The sequence below is a fragment of the Stegastes partitus genome, unplaced genomic scaffold (genome assembly GCF_000690725.1).
Source record: "Stegastes partitus isolate 25-593 unplaced genomic scaffold, Stegastes_partitus-1.0.2 Scaffold497, whole genome shotgun sequence".
NCBI classification, from domain to species: domain Eukaryota; kingdom Metazoa; phylum Chordata; class Actinopteri; family Pomacentridae; genus Stegastes; species Stegastes partitus.
Genome location: NW_007578228.1, coordinates 218376 through 235988, shown reverse-complemented (window position 1 = coordinate 235988; position 17613 = coordinate 218376). Strand labels below are relative to the sequence as shown.

Below are 17613 nucleotides of genomic sequence, written 5' to 3'. Positions count from 1 at the left end.
ACGTCACCGGTTGGCGTCCCGGTGAGGACACCCGGGATCTTTCTGCGTGGAGTCTCCATGTTCTCCCCGTGCAGCGTGGGTTCTCTCCGGGTTCTCCGGCTTCCTCCCACAGTCCAGAAACATGTTGAGGTTAATTGGTGATTCTAAATTGTCCGTAGGTGTGACCTTAGTGAGGATTAAGTGGTGCATAGATGGATGGATGTTACGATGCAACGTTCCTCCTTGGGTCCTGGCTTTTAGGTACTTTGACGTATCAGCCACCTACATATCGGTGAAGCACACGTTCTCGTGGCTCCGAGAGCAACATCATCATGCAGCAGTACAGTGGGACATGCCACCAAAACAACTGAAGGAACACAACAATGAGTCCATTTTATTCCAGCTTTTGTGGAACCTGATTCATAGAGGCCCCACCTCACAACCCAAAGGATCCGTTGCCAGCAGAAGTCCGGTGCCCATACATCATGCAGGTGGTTTTAATGTTTTGGCTGACTGCTGTCACTGCTACTTGCTGCTTTCTTCTCGTTGCTTTTTAAAAATATGTGCACTTGGTGATTAGTTTAGGGTTACTACAGGCAACAAGCTAATCATCCACAAAGAGCAGTTGGCCTGCCTGTTAGCTCTTTTCAAGAGACGAAAGCTAAAGTCTGTGAGTCAGCCCAAATTACATGACTTCAACCTGCAGGTGCAGCAGAGCCCAGCATGAGAACTGTGTCGTGGACCTTAACATGTGGTTTGAGAATTTGGCTTAAATGGCATGCAGCCCATCCCAAAAAAAAATCTATAGGAGTTCAACATTAATACCCAAAAAGAAAATATTTCTGGTGTGTGGAGCAGCTGACAGAGCAGAGGGTGAAGTGTCTTTACCATGAATACACTGATTAATACACTATAAACGTTGACCTTATTAAGGAGACTGGACGATATGTAAGGTCCAGTTTTATTTTTTTGGCCTTTTTTTATTTGATAGTACAGTGAAGAGAGAGACAGGAAAGTGGGGGAGAAGAATCGGGGAAGGACCTGCAGCAAAGGGTCATGAGCGGAACTCGAATTCACGACTCACGACTTCAGCCCCTGTACATGGACGCCAGCTCATGTAGGGTCCAGTTTAACCCTTTGAACCCCAAAATCCACTGGTGGCTTTGAAAGGTTTTTTACTTTTCATACCAATGAACTGAAAAAACAGGATGATTTGTTGTTTTTGTAAATGTTTCAGCAGTCCTTAAACTAATCATGTGTGAAGTGGTGAGTTTCATTTGGAAAAACAACCAAATCTGAGCTGAAAATTAGAGCATTTCATCAAAATCCCTGTCACATTTCGAAAACTGGCAAAAAGAAACCTTTTAAAGTGACCATATTCTGTAAAAAACAAAAGCAACCTGCGCTCTTCTGCACAACTGTGAAGCCATGAGTGACTAAGCCGTGACCAGTAGTCACGTGACAAGACTTTGGGGAGTATGAGGCTGAATCACACCCTGATAAGATAAAAACAGATGGAAATATGTAAGTAGTTTATAAAATGATTTCATTTTTTCAATTGGAAAAATGTTGAAAAAGTTGAATTCATGTTTTTGTTTTTGTAAACTAAATAATCAAAGAAAATCAACTTTAGCTTCAATAACAATCCAACCGGTCACTTTGCACTTTGTATATATACATGAACATAATATTACTATTTTTTAAATTTATTTTATCTGCTCTTGTTTCAATTTGATTTGTTTATTTTTTAAATCTCTCTCTATATATATACTCATATATGTACTTATTTCTTGTGTGTTTTATTCTTATTCATCTTTTTATTATTGTTTCGGGGTAGAACAGGTACACAACGCATTTCACTGCACATTATATCAGGTATAACTGTGTTTGTGACCAATAAAGGCCTTGAATCCTTGATTTACAGCATTACAGCTGCATCATCCTGCACAAAAGACTTTCTGAGCCCTCTCTACTTTCTGCCATGTTTGTCTTGTTGCTCTGGAGAAATGATCCCACAGTGAGGAAAAATGTGAACAGGAGCAAAAACTGCTTGGAGGGTTAAATGTTATTTCTTCCAATAAAAGTATGTGTTTCTGCTCTTGAATGGCAGACAGCAGTATTTTTATGCAAAGCGCTTTACAATTTGCATTTTACTCCTCAGCCATTTACACACTGAGAGCTACGAGGTCCAGGAAAAACCACCGGATACCTCCACATGTGCAGAGAGGAGGGAGGTGGATGACTCCAGGCTCGAGGCTCAGCCTGCTTATCAACCAGCAGCCTGAGATTAGCTATTGTATTCCTGTCCGTTCCCAAGAAATATGCAACCTTGGACCGTCTCATCCCGCTTTGTCAATCGATTCTTTGTCAGCGTAGAAGACATTCATTGGTGGAGCTGCAGTCTCTTTGTGATAAGACAGCAGGGAATGCGCTTATTGTGCTTCAGCTCTTATGTGACAGTGGCTACTCAAGATTTTACAACATCAGATCTGAAGTCGGTCCAAACTCGAAACCCCCCCGCCGCTCACAAACCCTGGCAGCAGGAGACAAGTTTCCAGCTCACGTCAGGCAAGATCCTGTAGCTTGAACTATTGTGAAAAAAGCAGCACGAAGAATTTCATTTTTACAACAATATCAGATGTGTGATTGTTAGCCAGCGAGCCAATGAGCGCGGCCGAGGAGGAGAGCTTCATAAAGCGAGCGGGGAGTGATGAAAGCTCGCGCTGCAATAAAGACGGCTAAATGAATACGCTAAGCCTTCATTCAAAACTATTCAGAAATATTTTACAGTTAAAAAAATCTTTGAGTTATTTATATTTGAACTTTATGACTTGAAGTCTTTTTTATCAGTTTTGATGTTTTGAATTTGCGAGCAGACGTCGTTGGAAACTGGCGTTACATTTCTGCGAAATCAGCTTTATGTGCATTTTAGAAGAAGGAAGGAGAAATAATGCAAAAAAAACAGAAGAGCGTCAGGTTCAATCAGGTTCACATGCTGGCTCTGAGGCCGCATCGCAAACTGGACCGCTGTTGTGTTTCACTCATGAATTAAAGCACAAATAGGAAGACAAATCTCAAAGAGAGTCAGCGTTGGCCACAGAACCTAATCCCACAACAGCCAAACTAAATACAGCGAGAGAACTCCCCGAGGACCACTTTCTGTTAGATTTCCATAGCTTTACCTGGCAAACGGCTTGACAACATAAACCAAGCGGTTACTTTTTGACGGGCACGATCCCCTGCACATTGAGTGATAATATTTCACACTGTGTATGCTCGACCACCCCGCTGTTTACTCCAACGGAACAGTCCTACCCAGCATTTCTCTTTCAAATCCCTCCATTTTCTCCCTGGGAGGAGATTTCCTTTCCTTTCCATTCCTGTGAGCTCTCAGATGATGTCATGCTCGCTGAGTTTCCACAGCTCCAAACAAGCCTGTTAACCTCAGCGCTGCCTCTTGCTACCACACATTCCTGCTTCAACAAAAAAAAAAAAAAAAAAGAGGCCGCTAACCTCTCGCACCTGAGTTTTGGCGACTGGAAACGACGGACTGAGATAACCGCGACCTCTCGCCCGCTCGCTGTCTTATCTGGCCCGCTCGTGGCGAGGATGTTGGGGAAAGGAGGGGCGGGATTTGTAATTTTTACAGACGGGACAGGTGATGTGTGGGAGATAAAGTCAGTTTGTGCTGAGGCGCCGCCTTTGTGTTTGACATGAACTTAATAATATTGTTCTGACCTCCTCTCTGGGCCGCCGATCATTTATCTTTCCCTTCAGAAGTCTGACAGAAAAGGGCTCTTGTGAGATTGGAAAACAGTATCAGCACAGGGATGAAAAGATGGAAAATCTAATGCGGTTTGACAACAATTTAGATGTTTTTTTTTATATATATATATTTTGGAATCAAAGGGATTACATAGATTTTGATTTGCTTCTCGAGTGTCAAACTAGCATGAGCTAATACACCACTTCTTAAGCTCTTTTATTACAAGGAAACATTTCAGTCATATTGTAAAAGAAAAGCAAAGCAGACTATTTTAAAAACCTCCTTGGGTTTTTTTTATTATTCTATTTGGGGGATTTTTGCTTTATTTCCTACCATAAAACAGGAAAACTGACACAGAGAATCAGAATTAAATTTTTTCTTCATTAGAATTTAAACCCAGAGAAGTAGTTTCTAACAAAGCCGGCAGAGGAATCCTTGAGCCGCTCGCTCCTCCTCTGCCAGAGACAGGTGTATTTTTACGAGTCCTCCTCTTAAATTACTGTGAATTCACCAGCAGTTAGTGGCTGATGGAGAGAATAGCTGCATAATTACTCAGGGATATGCAGCACAGTGTCTCTGCTCCGCTCCGCCTTCAGGCAGAACCAGAGGCCCCCGCGGCACAGAACCACGTGTTACATCATTACGGTCCAAACTCCACAAGTGGACCCCTGATAGCCACAGAAACACATGTGGACACACACACAGGCTGCAGGTAGATGGAATAACACCGACACTGTAATGCAATCAGACTGAAGAGCCCTGCAAAGGAGAACCTCACTGGTGTGAAGAAATTACAGCAATTTCCCTGAGGTTCATACCAAAGAGATTAATAAAGTTCTGTCTATCTATCTATCTATCTATCTATCTATCTATCTATCTATCTATCTATCTATCTATCTATCCATCTATCCATCTATCTATCTATCTATCTATCTATCTATCTATCTATCTATCCATCTATCCATCCATCCATCCATCCATCCATCCATCCATCCATCCATCCATCCATCCATCTATCTACCTACCTACCTAGTTGTTGTAAGTTCATTGAGGCTAAGGTGACATGACATGATTGTCTTGTCTTGTGGTGCAACGATTGACTATTAGGTCCCTGATCTACTCGTTCATCAGCCATCCATCCATTATCTATACACCGCTTAATCCTCATTAGGGTCATGGGGGGCTGGAGTCTATCCCAGCTGACTCAGGGTGAAGGCAGGTTCACCTGGACAGGTAACCAGTCTATCACAGGGCTACACTTAGAGACAGACAACCAAGCACACTCACATTCACACCTACGGACAATTTACAATCACCAATTAACCTCAGCATGTTTCTGGACTGTGGGAGGAAGCCGGAGAACCCGGAGAGAACCCACGCTGCACGGGGAGAACATGGAGACTCCACGTAGGAAGATCCTGGTTCCCCCACCGGGACGCGAACCGGCGACCTTCTAGCTGTGAGGTCATCAACAGAAAGTAAAATTTTAAATAATCATTTCATCATTTAGTTCATGTTTTTTTAAGTGAAATGTTGAACAACTTCTGATTCCACCTTTCAAAATGTGACAATATGCTTTTTCTCCCTGATTTATAACATTTTCAAGCTTTTTTTTCTGGCCTTTATTTGACAGGACAGTAGAGAGAGAGGAAAGTGGAGGAGAAGAATGGAGGAGGAACCTGCAGCAAATGGCCATGGGCTGGATTCAAACCCACGACCGCTGCGTCGTGGCCTGTAGCCCCAGTTCATGGGTCGCCAGTTCAACCAGTTCAGCTATAGCGGCGGCCCGATTTATAACATTTTAAACTGAACATTTGGGTTTTGAACAAAGCAATGTCACCATTAGCTGAGTGCATTCTTAGTGTTTTTACTCAACCTAATGATAAATGAGGAGATGAGTCCCAGATTAAAGCTACAGTAGGCAGTTTTTTAGTATTTATTTTTGGGCATCGTTGGACAAAAATTTAAAAAAGACCAGCACACTGTGATTAAGAGATGAGTTATGAGATGAAAACAAGACTTGAGGAACTCTTCTTGACTTAAACCAATCACAGGGCTTTTTACCAGATCAGGTGGGAGAGTATAAAGAATATGCATGAGGTAAATTTCTTCATCTCCTTCAGCCCACATGGATCCTCTGCAGACAGCCATGTGCTGCTCAATATGAGTATTGATTCCGTCCACATGATGACTGCTCTATGAGGGCAGCACTGCTTGATGGTCGTATTCATGCACAGATACAACCTACTGCACATGTATGGAACTGTGAGCAAACAACCGTAACGCATGCATGCTGGGTCCACATGTATGGATGCTAAAGAGAATTTAATCGAGACACTGGACTTAGATTCAGGAGACTGTGTGAAGCCACAAGTGAATGCTGTTTACTGCAGTGCATTCTTGCATTTTTTCCCCAAAATGTCTGTTTACTGCAGTTTTAAGTAACGATATAAAATAATCTTTAGCTGCAGATCTCATCTTGCTGAGCACTAGAATCCAGCTAACAAACTCAATACCTAAAATATTTGGTGGAAGTTTGGCTGAAGGAGTATTTTAACACAGTCTGCAGGCCAGGGGGCGCAAAATCAAACCTCAATTCATCCATCATCTCTACACCTTAATCCTCACTAGGGTCATGGGGGGCTGGAGTCTATCCCAGCTGACTGAGGGTGAAGGCAGGTTCACCTGGACAGGTAACCAGTCTATCACAGGGCTACACTTAGAGACAGACAACCAAGCACACTCACATTCACACCTACGGACAATTTACAATCACCAATTAACCTCAGCATGTTTGTGGACTGTGGGAGGAAGCCGGAGAACCCGGAGAGAACCCACGCTGCACGGGGAGAACATGGAGACTCCACGCAGAAAGATCCCGGGTGTCCTCACCGGGACGCCAACCGGTGACCTTCTAGCTGTGAGGCGTAGGTGTCTGGCTGTAGCTGCACTATGTGATGATGCATTTGCTGTTGATTTTGATGTTTTAAAAACTTGCTAAATGCAGCAACAAAACTGCCAAATAGACAACCAAGCACTGTGTTAACTCAACAACTGATCACATTAATGACCTGAATACGTGAAGTTAAACATACCACCGTCATTCTATATGGACACTAACAGAATCTAAAAGAGTTTTGTTCTTCTACAAAACCAACACAAGATGCTCAAACACAGCTTCACTCTCTGGGGTTCACATCAGTGTCGCTGGAACAACAAGAACTAAACTTGAGCGAGCAGGACATTAATAAAAGAGCAAATTAAACGTCGCATTACAGCTATAAAAAAAAATCAAAGAGAAATAACGGCAAAAATCTGGAGCAGAATAAAAACATGTGACCGACACAGTGAGCCACGTTGCTTAAATACACAACATAAACGAGTTGCATGATTAACATAAAAGTGTAAAATGAACATCTTCGTAGGTTAATCAGATTTTCTCGTGCAGCTGTTTAGTAATCAGGGATTATGTATGTAAATCTAAAGTGGCCAAGGTGATGCTGGTATGAAACAGATCGACTTAAATCATACTTAAAAACAGCCTTAACCACTGTCAGAAAAGAAAGCTCCTTTTTAGCAGTTAATGGCCAATATGAATTTGTGGCATTCTATATAAAATATATGCATAAAGCCTAACTAATAGCACACACACACACGTTAAGCTGCTATAACCTCGTACAACCCGCCCCCTGCTCCAGCGGCCTCCCTCATTCACACACACACGGTCACCAGCCTCGTCTGGTCTGCAGCGGCGAGGCCTTCATGTGAGCCGAGCAGACGTGGGTTTTTGGGCGGGCGAGTGGGCGGCTGGGAGCAAGAGGCAGTCCTGGTTTACAGGTCAAGCCTGCAGCTTTACAAGGGAAATCTCCAGAGCCACTATAAATACCACTGTGAGCTTTAAGGGTGCAGTATATCACACAACTGGTTTTGAAGGACCACAAACCGACCTAGTTTTTGTAGTTTTTTTTTTTTTGTAGTCACCCCCTCCCACCTCCCTCCTTCTCCCAAAAGTACAGTGAGCCTGAATACAATTAAATGTGAATTTCCCCTTCTCCATTTCGAGTGACTGTTAATTGATTGGCTCGACTTCAAAACCCCCTCCCCTCCCTGCAACAAAGAGCCGGCCGTTCCCCTCACGCGTCGGGCCCATATATCATTAAAGTACCTTTAAAAAAAAAAGGTTTGGGGGTGGTTTCAGCCATTTCTCCCTTTTTGCTGTAGTTCTGAACAAAGGGCACAAATATGTCAGGAACCATTTCAAGTAAATTGTGAGGATTTTCAATGAGCCCCACCTGCGAGTGAGACATTTATTCAGCTCAGCCTGATGTACTGCGACTTGAAATGAGGCCTAATGATTTGCTTAAGGAAACGGCTGCATAAAACTTACAGCGCTGTCAAAGTGACACAGCCGTGCAGCATGTGCAGCATAAATCAACGCCTTTTTTTTTTTGCCTTTTTTTGTCGGTCTCAAGCTGATCGGGTTCGTTTTAGACGCGGCTTTAAAAAATTATAATTCATTCAGTTTTATTTCGTTTTATGGTGAGAAAAAGAAAAGGAAGGTGGGAAAGCCTCGAGTTGTCATTCGAACACCTGAGCGGCGCAGATGTGGAGTCGGACGACATAAAAGCAGCGATTGCAAATCTCATCAGCCGGCGCTAGTTAGCAGCAGACGACACTAATTGGTTCCAGAAGTGTTGCTCTCATTCACACCAGCCGAGATGGCAAGCAGCGAGCGCGAGCAGAAAGGAGGGAGAAACCGAAAGAAGAAAAAAAGAGGGGGAAGCGAGGGAGGGCGAGTAATGAGAGGTCAGCCGCCATCTCCAGTCGGGCTGCCAGAGCCAGAGAGGCACGCCAATTTTATGGTCAATTGGGCGACGCATCTGGACTCATAGATCACAGGGCTGCAGGGCTGGACTTAGCACCCAGCTCACACACATTTCACAGTTCACACACACAACACAGACCACACAACACACACAATCACAGGCAAAGCGGGCTGCACACATCAGGGAAACACGACACCGTCGAGGAAACATGCGAAGATTTTCTCATGCACACTTTTAATTCCGCATTTTTCCCCCGACACTGATTTCATGATGTGAGGATTTCTCTCTGCGTTCTGCTGGCAACGCTCAGTCATCCTATTAAAACACATCACTGTTGACATGAAAAATTATTCATCATACTTTCTTTCCAGTACTTTCCACAGCTACACGGATCTGGAAGCACGGTTTGAAAACGCTGCCAGACTTTTCAGATTCAATTAACTCCGGACACAATACCCTCAAGATTTGACTCTGAATACGAGTGTGGCTAAAAAGGGGAATATCACCACGAGACAAAAGCCAATTAGCAATTAGCCCCGGATAGACATGCATGCTTTAATACACTGCATGTCCGGTGTTGGTTCTGGGTTCTGACAGCAGGCTAATTAGGTGCTGTTTGGTTGACTTTGTGCTCTTGGTGTTTAGACAGACTCGATGTAGCACATAATGTACTTTGGACACAAGCTGGTTCTCCGGTTCATGCTCAATTATACTTTAATAGAGGGGAGCAGGGAGCAAGCCAAAGTCTGTATTAACCCAAATGAATAAAGGATTTCCACTAAATGTAATTACAGTGAAAAATGATACGAAACCATTGTGGAAAATGTTTTGAGCGGACATTCAAAGGTCAGTTCAATTCTGTTTAGAAGCAGCCGACTCGGTGAAGGTCATCATATTGGCATCGTATCAAAAAGAAGCACCAGGGTGTTAAACGTTGCTAAGTCGAGGTCACGTGATGCGATTGAAAGCTCCAGAACAGCTACTAAATGGACCCCGGGGTTAGTTTTGTCCGTTTCCATGAGCTCTGAACCTCAACCGTTCGGCCAAAACAAGCAAAATGTGCCAAAAACGGAAAACCGAAGCTACAATTTCACGACATCTGATGAGGCTCGTGTCGTGTGATCAAACGCTTGCACAGATACTAAAAGGAACTTGAGGTCAGACGTTTTTTTAGCCAAATCCTAAATCCTGTCAGCGAACATTACTGCTCCGACCGCAGCGCTACGGCCAGTGTTATTATCATCCCGCTGCAGTGCCACTCGAAGCCGTCGCAGTTTTGCTCGTATGCGCGCTCTATTAATCCGTCGGAAACCTTTTGTTTTAACTGGCGACCGCCGACATCCGCAGCTGAAAAAACAACTTCGGTGTAGCTAATTATTGTTAATTCCATGAGCTGGCCGGGCTATAAATTAACCGTGGTTCCTGCAGGCCAGTGTCAGTAGTATTTACACTCAGTCAGAGATGATTTGCTTGACAAAGAGGCGATGTCTGTGTAAATAAGCAAGATGATTGCGTCAAATCATTGTTAAAGGTAAATGGCATGATGGTAAACACACGGAGGAAGAACATGTTTCACCTCAAACGCTCTGATCAGGACTTACGGGATGTTACAGACGTCTGCAGGCAGCCGAACAGCTGAGACGTGTGTTTTCTCGTATAGATGTTTTCATGTCGTCCAGCCAAACACGACAAAGAAAGCAATCGGTCTGCTGCTGTCAAGAGACCTTTATGTTTTCTAGCATCTCTTTATTAAGTACATAAAGGTCCGCTGTTTGGACCTGAAGCCTGCAGGTGGAAATCATGAATAGGTTTTCTGTGAAGCTAACGTTAGCTAAAGCAGCTAAACAACATCTAAAGGGGAGCTCCATTTATTTTACAAAATCAAAACGCCTCATCTGAGTCAACAACGGCTGTCAGAAGATTAAAAGTTTGAAAACACAAGACAGTGAATTAACTAGAACTCTACACGTTGCTCCTCATGTCTGCTTGAGGCGACATTAACACAGCATCTTCAACCAAACAGAGTTCTGACAACATCTCAACGCGCTACAGTCGGTCTTACCTCTGTGGGCACAGCCAGCAACGGCAGGAAGGGCTTTATGCAGCTGTATCTGTGCAGTGTCACCATGACGACGCAGCGAAGCATCTCCAGGACAGCCGCCCTCGGCCTGAACACAAAGACACGTGATCCAGCAACATGACACTGAGAGGGACGAGTTACAAAACCCCACAAACTCATCCAGCGGTTTGGTTAATGTTATGCAAAGAAAACACTTTACTACCCACTTTCCCTCTGGAAAATTTATACCGCGAGTAGAGCTGGGCTCTCTGTTGGGGTGGAATCACAATCTATGATCTGAATCACAATTCACCCTAGACTGAGTTGAACTTCAAATAACGAGTGGTGCATACAAAGCCAGTCACTGGTAGGCTAAAGGGCTAATTCACAAACCTTTATATTCTGTTTCCTTGAGTTTATTATAAAAGTCTAAAGCTGTGATTTGCATCTCCGCCCGGCCGGTCCTCCGTACCTGCAGACTGGTCCGGTCGCTGGTGTCCCAGTCCTTGATTTCAGCTGCTTCCCTATCGAGCCTCTCATCCCGCGGACGGACTGTAACTCTATCGCCTCGGACTGCAGCTGGCGACTGTAGTTGGCTATCGGACTTTAGCAGAACAGGGACTAAAACCGCCAGCTGCAGTTCAAAATGACTGAACTGGAGTCTGTCCAGGGGAGGAGAGACTCACCGAGGAGGCAACCGAATGACATCAAGGGCCGCAACAACAGCGACCTGGCCGGCATGGAGACGTGAGATGAGTCTTGGCTGGTTGGTTTGCAGTGATTGAACTGAAGAATAAAACGCTTGCATATTACACCCTGACTGACTGATTGGAGCGGTTTGTCTGGCAAACTGATTATATACAAAATTACTACTGTCCACAGCATAAGACTGTCAGAGGATCCCAGGCTGCACCAACTGGGCTTCAGACCTCTGACTCTGGGCTGGCAAACACCAGGAGCTCCCTGGCTTTGTTTTTTTTGCTTGTGACCCATTTAAGGAAAGTTCCCTTCTCAGTTGATTTGATCGGCTTCAGAGGTCTGAAGAAGTCAGACATTTCTAATTTCTTGATTTAGAGAATCAAATCCAAGCTGTTTTGTTGTTTGGTTCAGTTCTTCTCATTGCAGCCCTCAACCCCTAAAATAATGCCGCCGTAGACGTATCGGCTTCACGTGCAGCGACACTCATAATGGGTCTTAATTCGGTCATAATGGCAACACAAAAGAACCCACCATATGTTTTTATAGTAATTTAACAATCAAAGAAACCTGAGGAAACGTTCCCCCTCACTTCAGGAACCACTGACCCTAACAACTAACTGATTGCATTTAGCTCCAGTTGTACTTTGTGATGCTTTTTCAGGGTTTCAGCCCGACATTCAAGAAGCGCTGCCAAAGCCAGACCGGCCCGTACTTTCCTCTCCCTCCAGATTTTATCACTGCATGGTCAAATATGCAAATGTCCTGAATGCTTCCACGAACATGAATCCATCAAGTAATGTCAGTAGCGTACCTCTGGTCGATGATGAAGCCCAGGGAGGTGAGAGTGAGCAGAACGTAGCAGGTCATGCCCAGTAAGGTTAACTGGGACAGCATCTAGGATCAAGATACAGTTGCATGCCATGAGAAATGCGGTAGGAAAAAATACATTAGGCTCAAACCCCTAAATCAATATCATGGCTGGTCAAGTTACGATCACAGGAGACCTTACTGGGAGAGCAGTCGTAAACCGCACGGCTGTTCGACTGTTTACTTGGCACTGCCAACCAAAACATGTCTGACCTTCAGAGTAAGTGTACTGGCGCACACAGTATGCTGCAGCGAACGCGCTCTGCCTCTTACTTTACACTGACATGCCTAGTTTACATAGACGCTGCAATCATCCCAGATGGATCTTGACAGGGGACTTGACCACAGCTGAAGAGACGGCAGTTTGGATCCCCTAAACGGAGCCAAAACAACCAACATCGGAGCTGGAATCCCATGCAGATTCTCGCTGACCTTTTCCGAGCTATTTGGGACGTACACACAAACAGGCTCGCGCAAACGCACGGAGTACGGAACGTGATGTACGGCCTAATTCGTGTTCTCCAACCTACAGCCTTGGCTGAGGGCAGCAGCTGGAAGCCCGGTGTCTCCTGAGGATGCTGTGGGCTGTCAGCTTAGGTTTATATTTCTCTGACACTCAATACAGACTCTAACAGCCAAGTCTCACTGACGGCTCCCATACTGTACATACCCAGAAGGCCATATATAGGCAACATAAAATCAAGCCATCAACAGGATGCAATAAAAGACTATTTATTTATGTTTATCCAAGAGTCGTAATAATAAGCCCCCTTAAGAACTATATTATCTGAGCCTACGTATGGGAGAGGGATGAGACAATTAGGTTTTCCATGAATCAAACGGGGGGAATGTTTGGGCTTGATCCATCTATCACACTGCAGGAACAAAAGTCACCCCAGACTGTCAGAGTGTATTAAAGCTGAATGATCACCGCGCCGGAGTTCAGAGGCTACAGATGCAGTTATTCTTCGTATGAGGTGTAATGAGGAGAGAATTATTTCGGTATCAAAGGTTATGTGAACTTAAGTCGGTTTAATAACCCATGGGGCTCAGCAGACCAGACGCGTTCGGTCTCATGATCTTTTGTTTTTTTTTTTAGTTTGTGTGACTATCTTTCATCCTGGGGGGATGCAGCCGAGACAAAATCATCCCAAATCCCTCCGTTGTTTAGTGGCGGAGTCACATTTCATTTCTACGATCTTTCACAGAAATAAAAGAGGTTTTGGTTAATTTTTAATGTGATCAAGTGTCAACCTGCAGCAATAGCAGGACAGGAATGAGAGCGAACATCTGGTGGCAGCGAGCGGAGGACTGATTGTGTTATTCTGCTGTCCCCTGAGACGACGCGGATTAACTCATTATTCAGGTCATTATTTCAGCCGTTATTATGACGAAGCACGCGAAGGCTGGTTTGGAGGAAAAAAATGCAACAGCGCCTCGGTTATGAAATGTGTTTTCACTAAATTACACAGATAACGCGTCCTGAGGTGCCGCTTAACCAGGAGCAAGTAGCTACAAGTGACTTTGTGATGCTGTTAGCCTGCTTTGCATTATTTATCCTCCACTGACGCTTATACACGGGGTGGACAAAGTAATAGACACCTGTTAGTATAACAGCGGCACATCTGCCAAAAAGGATTTATTGCAGGACTGTTGCATTAGACGGGATTAATTTTTGATAAATTAGCAATAGAGTGCACGTACATATTATTACTGTGTGCATGTAGAAATGAAGTCAGGCTATTAAATAACAAGACTGGGCTCATGTGAGGTGAACCACAGCGCATGAGTGGGCAAGTTTATGTATTTGTAGTTCATGTTTTTCTTCTTCTTAGTAAAAGATCTGCAGTAGAAAGCAAATGTTCAATCACGGTTAAACGAAAACTTAAAGAAAACTCTGGTTGTTCTGTGCCTTTGCATATCTAGAACTGCACTTCTTTATTACGTTTAGTGTGTTTATTCCATCATCACTGCTTCAGATGTCACTCTGCGGTGCTTCAAACTTAACCCACACCACGGACGGCCGACGTCTGAACGCTGCAAACACCAAAACACCAACGGGAGACTCGCGTTGAAATAAAAAGTCTTGTCACGGTCAATTTCCCTCCCTGCCTCTAATAGGAACTGTTTAGCAAACCTATAATAAAACATACACGTTGGCCTGATGATGTAATTGAAGAGTAGCTTCACTTGTTTGAAATAGCCATGTTTTCATGGCTTCGAATTAACGCAAAGCCCATAAATTGTCCGGCAGTGTATCATCAATTGTCAAGCTAAATAAGCAGCTAGCGAACATGTGGGTATAAATACATAACAGTGACATGATTTATTGTTGGGCCAGAGTGCTCACTTTGTTATTTTCCCTCCAAGTCCTGATTGCTGCATCCTGAAGGCTATTTGGGTTGGGAAATGGTTGACTCGACAATTAAGGCGTTTGTGTTCACTGCTGGACCACCAGCTGGTGTTTCATTCGCCAGGAAGGAGGGGAACCCTTGGAGGAGGTGTGTGTGTTGTAGTGTGTGTGTGTGTGTGTGTGTGTGTGTGTGAGGGGGGACCACAACTGAGGTAGTGATCAGAAAAAAAAAAAAAAGAAAGACAGGCCATTTTATTTGGGAGTTTGAAGAGGCTGGGCGTGACAGCAGTTTTTGGCTAACCAAAACTATGCCTAGGGAAAAAAGCCTTCCAAAGATAACTGCTGAGGAGACCTGTTTCTGTTTTTTTCTGAAGAAGGAGGAAGGGGGTCTTTTGGCTTGTCGAGTGGAAAATAATAGACAAAGGTTGTTCTAAAGGGGAATGCCGATCCGTCATTCTGTCATGATGTTAGACAGAGCTGGTCTTTTCCTGCTGGCTAAGTAGAGGACTCTGCTCCACCGTGGATCAGCCACAACAAAATGCATAATTAAGTGAAATAATGTTGGCAAACAAACACGCAAGAACTCAGGCAACCTTAAATTAAGAGCTCTGGACCACCTTGTCATACTTTATATGAGGGATTACAGTAGCCTAAACATATCAGCAGTCAGGGATGAAAAGGTCACCAGCTCACCAAAAAGTGAACGCAAAAAGCTCTTATCAGAAGTACTGTCGAGGTGCTTCAGACCAAGAAAATCCTCATCTGCAGGTTTCCCGACGTGTCAAATACATACCGTCTTGTTCTCAATCAGTTCGTGGTAAGTCCCCAGCACCAGCAGGAAATGTACGACCACATAAACTTGCAAAGGCATCGACCAACTGGGATCGTGAGGCACTTCCTTTCCGGTAACCTGCACATGGAAAATAAACACGTTTAATTCCCCAAACCCTAATTTTTTGTGTAAGTAGAGCAATTTTCTGGACAGATTCTCGACAGCGGCCAACATGTCCGTACTTGTATAACAGCACTTCATTCAAGTTTAACTACATGTTAACAGTTACGGGTTCAGAAATTTTACGTCGGACCTTTCGGGGCAGTGAAAAGCTCGAACTCTGACTCCCTGTTAATAAATAATGTAAATACACGAGAAGAATATTGTATTCTGGGTGTTATTTCTGGCTTCAAACACCATTAAAGCCACGAAGCGGTGAGCCGACGTGCTCCCCATCCACACCGCCTGTCAGGTCCCAAATGCTAATCTGAAATTATTATTATCATCAGACTGGACGTTGTTTATCACTAACTTGTAGGAGATAGTTTTACAGTTATTTTTCATACAAGACACAGCACCAATGGCTTTTGTTCTTTCTTCCAGAGTAGCTTGCATTCATGCTAACACTGCTTTATAACAATTTATTTTTTAAACTGTGTACTTTAGCTTCTCTGCTCACTTGGTAACTAGTTTGGTGCCAGTAAACACACTCAAAATTTAACGAATAATCAGTTGTGGATACCAACTGTAATGAATTAAAAGTAGAATCAGCTTCATTGTCAAGTAAACATATTATAAAATGTAAAAAGAAAGCAAAGCCCAGGAGTTTGAAGTAATAAAAGGTATTAGATCTTGAGCTTGAGCTATAAAAATGCTAATTCTGTCAAAGAATCTGTGTGTTAATGCAACTCAATGAGTCGCTGTCTGTGGAGGAGGGTCGGGGATCCCGGCGTCGTCGCTGGCATGTAGTTCCTTATAACACAGGTTGCGGTCGAATAGTCGTTTTTGCTTCCTAACCGAGTGAAATTGCACAGAAGTGTCTCGGTAGCAGCCCTGAATGGAGCCGGCCAACTTCTGTAAACGTGACGGAAAAGGTTAGAGCGGTCCATCCTTTACGAAAAGTAAGGAAATAATGTCGTCCCATAATTCCCTCTGACAGCAACACAGAAAGCAATGCACCATCTGGCCATTCACTGCAGCGCTGGACCTTTATCTTACCTGACAGTAATATGTTGGTGGGATCAGCGTATTTTGTCATATTACATATTCACAGCCTGTAAAATCGGTGGTGGGTCTTCAGCTGTTATAGGATTATAATCAGAATAACAAAAGGGATGTGAGGGGTGGACGGTGTTTCTAACTCAACCCGAGGCCTCACATGCTATCCTAGCTCAACTTGCATTAATTTAACCCTTATTTTCATACAATCATGCTAATTGGAGTTCATGTCGAGGAGAATGAATAAACACGAGGTTGAGCAATTATCCTCAACGTGACAAATATCTGGTAGAATTTTTGTGACTGGTAGCCTGTAATACTTTTATTTTTTACAGTCTTGGTAATGAAGTAATATTTTTTCACTGGGTTGTCCACCTTAATAAAGCCTCCATGAAGCAACACAGTGAGAACGTACGGCGCTGCTACATAATCACACGGCTAAACGAGTGCAGCTGGAGTCCCTTAGTTGTCTTTTTCTATGTCCTTATGAATTCTCCTTCACATCTCTCCCCTCCACCCGAGTCAACGGAGAGCGTCAAAGAAAAGATATACGACATGATTTCTGACAGTCCGACCACAACCCTGGAGTTCAGTTCAGAGAAGCATCCCTTTAGAGGCAACAGAAGAACAGGTGTGTCTGTTTGCACGGCGGCCAAACCAAACGTTCATCCTGTCGCATCACGTTAACGGAGAACGCTAAAGAAGCAACGACCACCACACATCCTCCTTCCAAACGTCCGCAACTGGCTTTTGTTTTGCATCATGTTCGGTATGCGAACGCATCATTTCCAGCGAATCCCCTGAGCGCGGGTACGCCGTTTAAATCATGCAAAATAAATGCGCGCTCTGCCAGTAGCAATAAAAAACGACTGCGCAGAGAAGCAATTACAGAAATCACATACACCCAGTGACTATTGTTGAAGAGGAAAAAAATTGCCACACATACACAGAAACAGGTTCGTAAAATGCTGGAAATGTTCAGGAATACAACTTTAACAGACCTTGAAAGGACAATAAGCCGCACCGAGGGAGGGGTGGATTAAGGAAACGGCAAACAGAAAAGAAAATGAGATC

General features: G+C 43.9%; 1 protein-coding gene across 1 annotated transcript in view; it reads right to left on the bottom strand.

Annotated features, from left to right (window-relative positions):
- agmo (alkylglycerol monooxygenase) overlaps positions 1–17613 on the bottom strand; it is a 72982-nt gene that overhangs the window by 8950 nt on the left and 46419 nt on the right. The window contains exons 10-12 of the mRNA XM_008287364.1: positions 15343–15459; positions 12141–12223; positions 10634–10739 (exon numbers count right to left, since the gene is read on the bottom strand). Coding sequence (XP_008285586.1) covers positions 10634–10739; positions 12141–12223; positions 15343–15459 — 306 coding nt within the window. The remainder of the gene's footprint in view (positions 1–10633; positions 10740–12140; positions 12224–15342; positions 15460–17613) is intronic.